General features: G+C 47.8%; 1 protein-coding gene across 2 annotated transcripts; it reads left to right on the forward strand.

The window, feature by feature from the left end:
- The first annotated feature begins 321 nt into the window (after window positions 1-321).
- LOC147597890 (uncharacterized) lies at window positions 322-13037 on the forward strand. Of its 2 annotated transcripts, XM_086766182.1 has the most exons (7): window positions 322-420; window positions 2659-3098; window positions 3216-7183; window positions 7750-7989; window positions 8869-9025; window positions 11170-11299; window positions 12341-13037. In XM_086766182.1, the coding sequence occupies exons 1-7, from the start codon at window positions 363-365 to the stop codon at window positions 12490-12492; spliced, it is 5145 nt and encodes a 1714-aa protein (XP_086622308.1). In that variant the 5' UTR covers window positions 322-362; the 3' UTR covers window positions 12493-13037. The 2 variants fall into 2 exon arrangements, with proteins under 2 accessions (XP_086622308.1, XP_086622307.1); XM_086766181.1 differs by having other exon boundaries at window positions 2659-7183.
- The last annotated feature ends 258 nt before the right edge of the window (window positions 13038-13295 follow it).

Genomic DNA, 13295 nt, shown 5'->3' on the forward strand with positions numbered 1-13295 from the left:
TGCACACAGTACTCAAAGCAGCATTTAACTTTTTTCTCAGGAGATAAAGAGCTGCCTTGCACAGGACACCTCTCCTCTTTACAGTCACATTTTTTGTCTGTCATGCACGTGAACACTCATTTTCTTTTCTTAAAAATCAATTGCGATTAATTCCAGTTAGTGCAGGCTGCTCTTTTTTTTTTTTTTTTTTTTGGAACAGATTGGTTGCGGGCTGGCCTAAGCTCTTATAAAGTAACCCAATACTCTGCCCTTCCAGGACAAACACAGCAAATGCCCATTGCTAAGAGGCAGCAGTGACTCCTTGGCGAGCTGCTGCCTGCCCGAATATATTGTTGTTGGGGTGACAGGAGCTGCTTCACAAGATGCAGGAAAAATTCCCCATCTTTATTCTGATTGCGGCTGGACTATTGGATTTATCTGGTGAGTGATGTGTTTTGTTCTAATCTCAATTGCTATCTTTCTGCCTTCTTTTCCTCTATTATCAGTGAGCAGAAATCTATGCTAAATATTGTGCCGTCAGTCTCAGGTGTGTGACAACAACGACATGAAGGAGCAATTTCTCTCTGTGCAGCAGTGCTGTAAGGCTCAATCTGTGGTTTAAATGGTTTCTGTTGGGCGAGTATTAGCGGCCCGGAGTCAGGACACAGCTGTGCTACCTACCCAAGAGGCACTCCATTCCCCAAAGAACATGTTGTCCCCTTCAGGTGGGGGAAAGCAAAGGACAGAGTCACTTTTCAGAGTAGGTCCATAGCAGAACTGAAGATCCAACTCGTGTCTGCTGAAGCCTTGTAGAGAAGACTTTTCCAGGCACCGCTGTTTACCACATTAAGCATGGGCTCCCCTCTTCACCATGCAGTAACACGTTCTGCATTTTCTTTGGGAACAGTTATCCTGCCAAATATTTCTGCCAGCGTGGAAACAACAAGGAGTTTATAATGCTGCCATGCCTCAACCGAGTTCCTAGGGCTGCGGTCACTCATTGCAGGGAACCAGTCAGTCTTTGCTGTCTACCTCTTACTGTGTGCCTGTGAGCATACCCTCAAGCGTACAGAAAATCGACTTGGCTAACGGAAGCAGTCTTGTGTCTTCAGGCAGACTGTTCTCTTCAGCAGAGACAAACCCGGGCTCGTGGTGTCAAAGAATTTTCCACCAAATTAGTAATTCTATTCTTTTTGCGGGGTTTGTTTGTTATGTTTTGCTGTTTTTTTTTTTTTTTTTTTTTAAATTACCTTGTCCCCCTGTAAGGTGTAGCTGTGGATGTTTACATCACTTTCTTTACACGAGACCTCAATTCAGTAGCTGCTTGCCTTTAGAGACAGATTGCTGTGTTGTTTGCCGAGTTGAGGCTAAACCATGGAAGTTTGATTTGTTTATACAAAACCACAAATCAGAATATTTTATAGATTTAACATACGTCATCACAGTTTTCATCATCTGTTAACTTCCCTTTCTTTTTAGCAATACATCAGCTTTTTGGGTTCCCTTATATCAGTTTACACTGCTCACTGTTGACTGAGAGTACTACTGGTTCTCCAAATGACCACAGAGAAGTTGTAATCTCCTCTTAAGGCACTACGCTTGGATGCCAACCTCAGGGATTTCAGCTGAAGCAAAACTGCTAAACCTCTGCTTTGCTTTGTCAAAAACCACAATTTAAATGCATGACACTTAAATGCATAATCACTTTCTCGCTTTTAAGACACATTTATTTGCTGGCAGGTGCCTAAGGGAAAATGGTTAAAGTTCTTCATAAGGAAAGTGCATTAACATTTTAGTCCTTGGTTTGGAAAGTACGCTTGGGAATCTCAACCTTCTGAATGTGAAGGCAGAAAAAAGTAAAATGTGTGGATAAAACTATAGCCTTTTAAACCGCAGCACTGCCTCTTTAAATGATGAAGTGTCTGCTTTTGATTTGCGAAGTTAAAAGCAGAGAAGTTACTGTGTTCTATCTGCTCTGGGTCACTTTCACTAAACAAACCAGCTTTGTCCTGCCTGGTGACCCAGTATGAATCGGGAAGCTCATCACAGTCTGGGATACTGGGGGAGGAAGAGCGGTTAAGGAGAGCCAGGTAAGCGAGCTCAGTCATGTATGTGTTAATCCTGCTTTGGTACTAAAGAGCTACCAGCCTGTCCTCGGGCAGCCTGAGGGTTTCATTCTCCCTGCATCTTCGGCTGTCATTTATATCCCTGCATGATTAAGGTAAAGGGTTTCTCTCTGGCTGGTTGATGCTTTGCATCGGTATGGCAGGAGTATGAAGTGTCGTCCTTCATACGACACTGAATATAAAAAGCGGAGGGTCAGATTTACAGCAGCTGGCTGTTATCGCAGAGGCGTTATCACGGGACATTCTGCTACCAATTGGCTCGGCCTTGGCCAGCAGCGGGTCCGCCCTAGGCCCGGCCGAGTCCACTGAACAAAGGGGAGCGACTTCTAGCAGTTTCCTACAGAAGCTACCACCTTAGGCCCCCCCTCACTAACAAAACCAGAACAGAGTGGCAGTGCCAGAGCTGCTCGTCCTCCCTCCTGTACGGTTCCGAATGGAGCCAGTGGCCACGTAACTTTCTGCTTCCCGCTCAGCCTGTTTCAAAGTGCTGCTGCAACCTGTTAAAAGTCTGTGTACAACTGAGCATGCAAAGGGCTTGTTTTCTGTTCATTAGGTGCCTCCAGGAATGAACATCGTGTCAGTGAAGTGCTAGGCCTGAGCTTTCCTGGAGAAGCCCAACCAGGAGCTGAGAGCAGCCCAGTGCCCGGGAAAGTATTTTCCATTACAGAAGAGAACTCAGAGGAGGTGACATTTAATTTTCAGAGTCCAGCAGTTGATCCTACCAATGAAACAACAGCTGACCTCATTCCTGTCCATGCAGAGACAGCTGCAGAGAGAACAGCTGCCCTGCCTGGGGAGTTGGTTAGAAACTTGGAGGTGCCTGAGCAACTGCATGCAGAAGCGACAGCTTTAAAACTCCAGGATGGACACACATTTCCTAGCAAGCTCTTGAGCAGCATAGGCATCCCTATCTCCACAGAAGGAACACAGGCTACCGTGCATCTGGAACAGCCAGACAGGTCACTGCAAGGAAAACCACAAAATATTACTGAGGTTGGTGTCAGTCCTACCAGCTCTAGTGCTGGGCTGCCCCAGCCCTTTCTCGGTGCGGGGACAGAGCAAGAGTCTCCCAAGTTTACAGCTGTCTCTTCCATTCCTGTTATCAAACAGATGGAGGTGCCAAGTCCTAAAACATCTCTTCTGACTTCAACAGTAAATTTTTATCCTCCAAGAAAAGAAACAGCAGCATCTCCATTTCCTACGGGAGTTAAGATTGCTCTTGACAGTGCAAGAGTAGCTTGGTTACCAACAGGAACACCTCCAACTAGCAAAAGGCCAAAAGACACACATCCTCAAGTCCAGCCTGACAGCAAAGCTGGTGTGACACCTGCATACCTGAAGACGACTCAGAGTACGGAGGCTAAAGTTACAACTTCCGCATTCCTACGAAAACCAGCTTCGAGGGACCTTGGTGCAGTCTATTCCAGAACGACACAGACAAGCACGATTCAGTTTTCCCCTACTTTATCTCTGAAGCAAAAAACAACAGACAGTAAAGTCAGAAACTCAACAACAGCTGCCATAAACGGTTCTGGACACCCAACCCAGTTGCCTGCTCTTCAGACACTCCCACAAGGCAATGTACATTCTTCGTTACTGATGCATCTGGAAGCTCTAGTTCATGATTACTCACTTCCATCTCCACTTCAAGGTCCCATTAGCACAACTGATAGACAACAGTCCCTCTCTTTGTCCCGGACCCTCAACTGTACTGAACAACCTGTTTCCCGAGAAACCAATGGGAGCTCTCAAGAAATCCCACTTCTAGTTTTGCAAAGAGATACTGATCATCAGACAATGACAAGTAAACCTGAAAAATCCAGCCCGCAGGCTTCTGCTAATTCATCCTCATTAACTCAGTCATGGATTTCCACATTAAAACTTTCCCAAACTACTAAAGAGCTAAAAGGAGTAACATCTGCCCTCTTTCCAGGTATGTCTACCTTTGAGAATGCAGCCCTTCAACCTGTAAGCACTTCTGGTTCTGTTCAGGCAGGGCTTCAGCCACCAGGTACATCTTATCCTACTTATGCTGGATTGCAGCTAACAGGCATCCCCACCTCTGCTGAGAAAGGGCTTCACACAGCAGTTTCATCCATGTCTACTGGTTCTGGGTCTCCGGTTCAAGGAATCTCTGCCCATCCTGTATCTCAGAAAGCGTTCCCCGGGATGCTGCAGATGAGCACAGTGGAAGATTCCAAGAGAAAGAAAAGTCTCCCGCAACAGACAGGTAAAACTGGTTCTCCCTCAGCGACTCCACAAGCCAGCCCAGTCCCCAGCCCCTCTGGACTGCATGACAACAGCAGCCAGAATGTTCCTCTTCACAGCTTTGCTCCTTCAGCCTCCCACATCCAGCAAGCTGGCAGCCTGGCAGCTTTTGCTTCAAAACCACCCTCACTCCGTGCACAAGGGAGCCAGTCCAGCTCAACAACAGCACACCCCGAACCGGTGCTGCCCAGTGTTTCTAACGAGATCCCAGCATATCTGGCACAAGTACTAGTGCAGCAGTTCGGTATGTCACATGATGCAGCTACCAAAAACCTCAGTGCTTTCAGAGGTGATCAACTGAGAATGCTACCATCATCCCCGTACTTCTCCTTTCTGCTTAAAAGTGCCAACGGCATGATATGCCTGCAGCCTGTGCAAGATTTTGCTCTACCTACAAAATTCCCAAATACCAGTGTTGGGGGCCTGGTTTCCATTCAGCAAATCCTGGCAGCATCAAATTCTTCAGCGCTGGACCTTGCAAACTTACAAAATCTGAGTCCTTCTAGCTTAATTCTGGTTAAGCCTGTATTTATCCTTTTGTCCACTGACAGAGCAGATTTACATATGGTGCCATCTCCTGAGGGTGAAGATGACCACAAAACTGCCCTCTTGTTCACAAACAAGCAAGATCTGAATTTGGGTACCCCTGAGAGCAGCCATGGTATCCCAATGAAAACTAGTTCCTCTTATCCAACTAGTGAGTCTTCGAGGCCTGAAACTACTCTTTCCGCTGTGTCTAACCAACAAGCAGAGAAACCAAAAGTAACTTCTCAGCCACTGCTAGCTAATCCTAATTATACAGCCGTCACTCGTTTGTTTCAAGCTGTTGCCTCAACATCAAATCCTTTGCTGGACCCAGGGATGAGGACTGGCATTACAGCACACACCATGCACCTGCACAGGCTGCCTGAAGAGATGCCGGTACCTGCTCCCAGTTCCCAAAAGGCCAAGGGGACTGATCTGCTTGTACTTACCAGTACGTCAGCAGAGCCCTTCACCTCCCCTGTGCCACCATTAGTGGTGTCTGCACAGCAGAGCCTCCGTACTTCCCCCAAAGTAATTTTCACCGCTGAAAAGCCACGTTCTTCTGTAATTCCTTTACTGTCAGCAAAGGGACTCCCTGATTTTCAAATGCCAGTCCAACCTCCGACTACTGTTATAGGGACTGTAGATCAGAAGAAGCTAATGCTAAAAACTACCGGCCATAGCCAGGGCTTAGTGACCACACCTTCCTCTGTCCACGCACAGTGCGTGGAGTGCCTGACCTTGCGCTCAGCTAGAACCGTCAAATACCCCTTAAAGATGTTCACGAGCACCATGCCTTTGCAGTCTGCATCGCAAAGTCTCCTAAGTACTGAGCCACGTGAAAGGCTGCTGTCACAAGCGCAGTTTGTACCCAGCACCTCATCAGCTTTCTCAGCACTTCCAGCTGGAAGTGATCACAAAGATTCAGCAGTGGGCAGCACGGCCTTTTCAGGAGGAGTCACTGTGCGTGCCGAAGCAGCGCTAACCCACACCACTTCTATAAAACCTGCTCTTACAAAACATTTGGAATTTACTCCCATCATGCCGAAGCCCTTTATAATAACAGAGAGACTAACAATAGCACCAGCGCACACTCCGCTTTCAACAAAGGTCCAAACGGCACCAACAGCTTCTGGGAAACATCTGGCTACACTTACTCATCCAAGGATGTACACCAGCTCTCCTGCACACCCACCTTCACCTGTGTCTACAAACGTTCCCCTGCTATCAGCCATGAAACATGACCAAATCCATCGAGCCCCTGCTAAACTGTTCTCGCAGGCCAACATGGGAGAAAATACAAAGCCAACTGAAATCAGCACAAGTGCACGGAAAATAGGAACTGGTAAATTATTTGGAACAAGCGTGTCTCTGTCAGCCATGTTTAACACAAGGACACAGCAAGCCCCCACAGCAGCTCTTGGGAATAAGGTTGTTTTAACTCCAGTACAACCATCTGTGTCTGCAGGATCTATTATTGCTGTTGAGAGACAGCCTAAATTGACACAGACCACACCACAGGCTCCATTAGCAATGACTTCTCTCTCTGTGGCTAAGAATGATTCTATCACTACTTCACTTACAAACAAAGAAGTGTTTCTCCTGCCAACGTCAGCTATCCGATCTGATCCAAACATGGTGCTGCCTACAACTACCCGAGTGAACAAATCAGCTGTGGTCTCTGTATCAACAGGAAAGAGTGAGGACACATTAGTGAAAGGAGAGGCAGCCACTGCTAGCCAGCTGCCCACTCAGGCACCCGTGTCTTCGCCACATCCAGCATCACCAAGACGCCCTTTGGAGAAGATACCACTGGAAGATAACATTGAACACAAGACTGGTCATTCCAGCCCTGACGCTGTTGTGCATGCCACTGGGACATCTACCACAAAAGCGTTTTCTGTCTCTGCTAACAGGCTTGTAAATAAGGTTACTAATCAGTCAGCTGTCTTCAATAAAGCAGCTGCCAGCGATGCCAAGGTGCTTCTAGCCAGGGATCTAATCCAGTTCCTTCCGACCCTAGAAAGCCCCTCGTATTATTCTCGGAGTCTGGTGGCGCTTACACCACAGGGGGATTCCTTGCTGAGTGTGGCAAACACTGGACAATCTGGGAGGCTGCTCTTGAATACAGAGGCAGAGGAGATGGTTAGAACAAATGAAGTAACAGAAGAAGCAGCTGAAGGCTTAGTAACTGTTCTAACACTGCTGGATTCGGAGCCCAGTGCCCTGCTGAGTGAATCCCACCGGAGGAGGGTTTTGCAGTCAGATGCTGCCATTCTGAATGGGTAATTATCTCAGTGTAGTTGCTGTTGTGTGTTTATGCTGTGTGATTTAAGGAGGACAGGGTTAATATCCAGATTGTTCCATGGGCTCAGTAACATGGGTATGCTGTATTGTGGTTTTAAAAACACTTAGTTCAGCAACATCACGTTATTAAAAAAAAAAAAGGTCTTTTCACGTTTCTGATGTTAATATGGTTCTTTAGACCTAGTCATCTTTTTCACAATAGCCTTCAACTCTCTGCCTGTCCTCCCAAAAACAATCTACATGCAATTTTGCCAGTGGGAACATTTGATATTGCTAAAGCAATGAAATGTGCTAGCAAGAAGGTAGATATACCCACACAGTAAAACAATTCCAAGTTCCCCTCAGTTCAAATGATGTGACTGTGCAGAGAGGCAGGAGGCGATGCTGATCATGGGAGGCTCTGTTATACCATGGTCTGCACGTTGTTCATTTGTTTCAACTTACTGTTTGGTTTCATGAAGGAAACTCAGCCTAATGCTGTTTTATTCCTAACAGGCTGTGGAGCCTAGCCAGGCCTGAGCTTTTTTTCCTTCTTTCCCTAAAGCCTTGCGGTTGTGAGTGATGATGTCTGCGGCTCCGGTAACTACACCGTGCAGATGAGCCTGCGCCCTGCTGCAGAGGCAGACCCTGGAGTCGAAGGGCCAGTGCCTTCCCAGGAGACTTTCCTGGCTGTAATCGCTGTGCAGAGCAACAGCAGCCAGCCCGTCCTCCAGATCCAGTCGTGCTGCGTGACGCCTTCCGCCAGCCCAGGGGAACCAGGCGCGATGTGCTGCCTGTTCCACAGGTCAGACACCGAGCTGCGGGGATGGGCGTAGCTTCACATGGCTCTTTGGGACGGGGCTGGGACTGGGCTGGTCCTTAGAGGACCCTCTCTCTTGTATCCTGTAGCTGCTGTTTGATCTCCTTGGAGTTCAGAGTAAGCTCAAAGCACTGAGAATGAGTCTGAGAGTGCTCCGCTCCTTTAGCTGTCTTGTAATTAATACCAAGGGCTTGATAAGACAAAGAACCCTCAGGGGAAAAAAACTTCCCTTTATCCTTTGATTTATGTAAATAAGCTGTCCCATTTCTCCACACTGCACTGTCACAGGTTTACAGCATCCTCCTGCACTTCTGCTAGGGGACAGCACAGCCTAGGAGCAGAGCAGTCCGGGATGGGAGCCAGGCTTCTCCACAAGCCTCCACTTCCCCATCAGCATTTCACAGCTATTCTTGCCTAACCTGTCTGGGTAGAGCACAGGGAATGGAGCATTCATTAGCTGATGTTAGCAAAACCACTGGGGCATGAAGTGTGCATTAGAAGTGCTACACGTTATTGTCATCAGTAAAAGAGCTTTCTGATTTGGCCATATCGGCTATAGCAGGAGATCACCTCTGCACTGCTTCTGAATTTGTCTAGGTCAGGGAATGATTATCACACTACAGCAGACATTTTGATGGTTGTAGCAAAATCAGCCTCCACAACAATGCTGCTGCTCTAGGACTGTGGCCTCCACAGCAGGGACAGGTACAGCCTGAGATGCTGTCACTTTATGTATTTTTGTTTGACTCTGCCTCTGTACCTGGCTTAGAACTCGTGCAGACCTGTGTCAAAAGATCCCCTTCTCCACTGCCTTTAGTCAGGGAGAGCGAGAATTTGAAACTGTTTGCCATTTCTCTTTGTCAGGTTGCCATTTGAATGCAGACACATCCAGTTACTGCAGAGCAGTAAGACCAGAGCTGCTAGCTTCACCATCCAGCTGTTCCAGATGCTGAATCATTCCGTGGCCTATTTGCACTGCGAGCTTAATGTCTGTCTGCGTGGCAAAACAGAGTGTGAACAGGTATGTGGGACAGGTCCGCTCTCACTGGTCTGAGGAACTTTTGAAAAGATTTGGTGCTTCCAGCTAGTACAGCCGATTCAGTAAAGAATCTTGATGTAGATTTTAGAGCTTCACCTTCTTCCAGCACATACAGCTGTCTCTTAATCTCCTGCATACTGTGTCTCCTAAAGCCCCAGCTGAATTTCCACTCTCAGTTAAGCTAAGTGAGCTCACAGTGCTTTATTTTCACTTTACGACTGCAAACAATTTACCGTTGCTTTGTGTAATTGGCATGAGAAGTGCATGTTCTGGTTTTGTTAGTGAGGGGGGGCCTAAGGTGGCAGCTTCTGTAGGAAACTGCTAGAAGTCGCTCCCCTTTGTTCAGTGGACTCGGCCGGGCCTAGGGCGGACCCGCTGCTGGCCAAGGCCAAGCCAATTGGTAGCAGAATGTCCCGTGATAACGCCTCTGCGATAACGTATTTAAGTAGGGGAAAACAGGAAAAAAGGAGGAGAAGATGTGAAGCAGCTGAGCGGGGGGGCAGAGAGGGGGAGGCGCGAGCCTCGTGGGCCTTGCAGGCCTCACCCTCTGGCCTCCCGCTGGGCAGCCGACTGGGCCCAACTCGGCCCGGCCCGGCTGCAAGAAGTGGAGAGGAGATGAGAAGTGAATAAGATGTAAAAAGGATCCTGAGAGGTGTCTGCCAGCCTGTTGTGAGGAACGGCTGCAGACGCCAAGGTCAGTGAAGAAGGAGGGGGAGGAGTAATGCGGCTCCTGGCCAAGATTCCTCTGCAACTCGTGGTGACGACCATGGTGGAGCGGGTTGTCCCCCTGCAGCCCATGGAGGTCCACGGAGGGGCAGAGATCCACCTGCAGCCCGTGGAGGACCCCACGCCAGAGCAGGTGGAGGCCTGAAGGAGGCTGTGGCCCGTGGAGGGCCCGCTGGGACAGCTGTTCTAGAGGGACTGCACCCCGTGGAAGACATGACCCACGCCGGAGCAGTTTCACGGAGGACTGTGGCCCGTGGGAGGGACCCCACGCTGGAGCAGAGGAGGAATGCGAGGAGTTCTTCCCCTGACGATGATATAGCGGCGTAAAACAACGCGTGATGAACTGACCGCGACCCCCGTTCCCTTTTCCCGCCCCGTGCCGCTCGGGAGGGGAAGGTAGTAGAGATAATGTTAAGCCCGGGAAGAGGGAGGGGTGGGGGGAGGTTATCTTGTTCCCTGTCTCATTCTCCTGCTAATTTTAGAAATAAATGAATAGTTTCCCCAAGTCGAGTCTGTTTTGCCCGTGACGGTAACTTTAAGGATTTCTCCCCGTCCTTATCTCAAACCTTGAGCCGTTTTTCCTTATATTTTCTCTCCCTGTTCTCTCGGAGTGTGGGGGGAGTGAGAGAGAGACTGCGTAGTCTGGTCCGATCGGGGCTGAACTACGACAGTGCATCAACAAATAAACAAGTAGCAACCTTATAGGAGAATTGGAAGGAAAAGGCTCTGCAGAACTATATAACTTTGCATTGTAGAATTCTGTGAAAGGGCTCAAATCTGTCTCTATACTGGATTGTCCTGGGTCTGGGATGTGGAAGTTTTCAGGCTTCCACAAGCTTGGAGGACTTGGAGTGGTTGAGCTGCACAGCAGAGCTAGACAAGCTTCAAAAACTCAGCCAGTCAGGCTGAGCTGCTTTTAAGAAGCTTTGGCAGCAATTAGAAAATCAGTCGCACGAGCAAGTGAAGGATGAATGTCTGCATCTTGCTTATGCCCTGCTTGCTCTAACAGTGCTTCCTGACCTGCAGACACAACCACTGGGACTAAAGAGAGAGCTGGGCTCCCTGGGAGAACTCAGCCACCTCCTGGAACAAAGTCACCACATCAGGATCATCCCGTGTGTGGTCAATCCCTTTGTTAAAAGTCTGGAAGAGGGGTTAATGATAGGAAATGGTAGCAACGTTTCCTAGGGAAAAGGAATTAGGGAAGAGATTTACATACAGGCTGGTCATTGGGCAACTCACTTTTTGGAATGACAGCAGAGCTGGACAAAGACTGGCTCTGAGGAGAGCTGCTCCGATCAGCGCCGCGGTTGCGGTGGACTGCACGCAGTCGCTATTGCAGGAGATTCTCTTCAGGAATCGCCGGTACGCCTTCAAATGTTTTCATACATCTTTTGCAGGACTGCTTTGAAAGTGTGGAGCCATTCCTCCAGCCAAGTGACAGGAGCAGCTATAGAAACCTGCACAACCTGATCTCATTTGGTCCAGTTTTGAGAATGAAGAACCGGTTTCTATATAAACCTGTGGAAAGTGAGTCTCCCGTTTTTCCTTGTCTCTCTCTTTCAGTAGTTTCTGTTTGACTTTTCCTGCTGTAAGAAAAACAGTACACTTCTAACAACTTTCTTGACAGCCATCTGGTATGACTAGACTACAGCCCAACAACTCCTCACCTTTGTTTTGGCCTTCCTAAATCCCAAACATGATGGTTAATCAGTGCCGGATCCGACAGACTTTCAGACAGGAGACACAGCCAAATGCATCCTCTGCAGGAACTGCAGCTTTAGAAGGAGGAGAGGGGAGAAAAATAAGGCAGAATATCCTCTAGCTGAAAAGAATTTTCCTGCATGTAGCAGTATTTTGGTGAAACATGTTAACTGAGCATGAGGAATGTCATTAAAATAATTGAGAGATATTCACTCTTTCTTTCAAGTGGTTGGGCTTTAGCTGAGATGAGATGGGAGGAGTCTTTTAAATATTTTTTTTTCTGCTAGCTTTACAGCTTTTAGAATGAAACAGCAATGCAGTCTTTTTTTTTTTTTTTTTTGTACTGAGCTTAGCGAAGAGTCCCCATATTTAGAGGCAGTTATCTGGCAGAGCAAAGAAACAGCATCGCCAGGTAACTGGACAAAAATCTAACTAAGGAACGCTGGGTACAGAATGAGGCTGGCCACGAGTCAGGAGCATTTTCTTTTTTCTTCCAGTTTATAGGTGATACACAGCAGCTGGTTAATGTTGATAAGATGTTGTCCAGCTATTAGAAAGGAGTGACTCTGAAGCTGGCACAGCAGGAGCATGACAGACTTCTTAAACCCACTGGCACCATCCCCAAGAGCCACCTAACTTCTTGTGTTTTTACTTGTTTGTGCAAAAAATATTTACTGCTGGGATCTTATGGCACAGAAGTTGGTGTGTTTGAAATGACACCAACCTGTTCAGACTACTCCATGGAAGGAAACTTAGGCATACCTGCTTGGCATACTATAAAGATGAATGGGAGTTTAACCTTCTCTTTTTTCTCTCTCCCTCTCTTAACGCTGTTCGCTGTTTGATTACTTCTTTCTTTATTTCCAGGTCCTGGTTCTGCCATGCTGGTACCCATTGTGCTGGGATCCCTTACTGGCTTTGCTGTCTTGGGCAGTGCTTTCGTAAGCCTTTGGCGGCATCATAGACAGAAAACCAAAACCACACACTATCCACAACTTGGAGAAATCCGTGGCCTGTGAGCTAAGAGCAGCCGCCTGGTCCTGCAGATCCCATGCCACTGCTACAACACTTAGAAAAGCAACTGATTTTACTTTGCACACCGTATTGCTTTTGTAGAGCTGCTGCTGACCCAGGGAGCAAGATACGCAGTCTCTGCTTTAAGCATGTCTCTCCTTCTTTTCTTTCCTTCCGCATGAGCGGGTCCATGAACTGCAGAGCAGAGGAAGAATTGTAGTAGTGGTCCAGCGATACAGGAGAGCAGAGCTTAAACTGCAGTATGTGGAAGCAGCAGCACACAGTCTGTTCACAGAAGTGGGAAAGCAGACAGGAAATCAGGGTGCAGAACAGACAGGTAAAATAAAACATTGTAGACTAAAGCCATGCCATCAAGGAGAAGGGAGTATTAGGAAAAATGGTGAAACCCAAGTTTATTAATTGGGCATCTGGACAAGGACCCGAGTGCTCCAGAGATCCAGCCACTTGGCTTAACAGCTTTTCTCACATCTAACATCTTCCTGTTCTACGTGTGTGTAATGAAACCTCATTTTAAAAAGTGGAGCCTTTCTTTGCTAGAGTCCTGTGAGACTGACTTGATCTCCTCACTGGTGCCAATTCACTTTTCCTGTTCTTGCTTGTGTTTGCCCAGTGCCTTGTACTGGTGGTGATTGTATCGAGTAGATGGAAAGAGGGAGGATCTTACTATTTCCAAAGGGTTGTGTGCAGTTTGAGCACTGAAAACTCTCAGTGCAGCTGCTCAGTTCCCATGGCAGGACAGTGTCTGCTGGGCTGCCGGTGCCAGGGGTGCAACCACTGGACTGTTTTC

This window comes from Chlamydotis macqueenii, chromosome 24, assembly GCF_036417535.1.
Source record: "Chlamydotis macqueenii isolate bChlMac1 chromosome 24, bChlMac1.mat, whole genome shotgun sequence".
In the NCBI taxonomy this organism is placed as follows: domain Eukaryota; kingdom Metazoa; phylum Chordata; class Aves; order Otidiformes; family Otididae; genus Chlamydotis; species Chlamydotis macqueenii.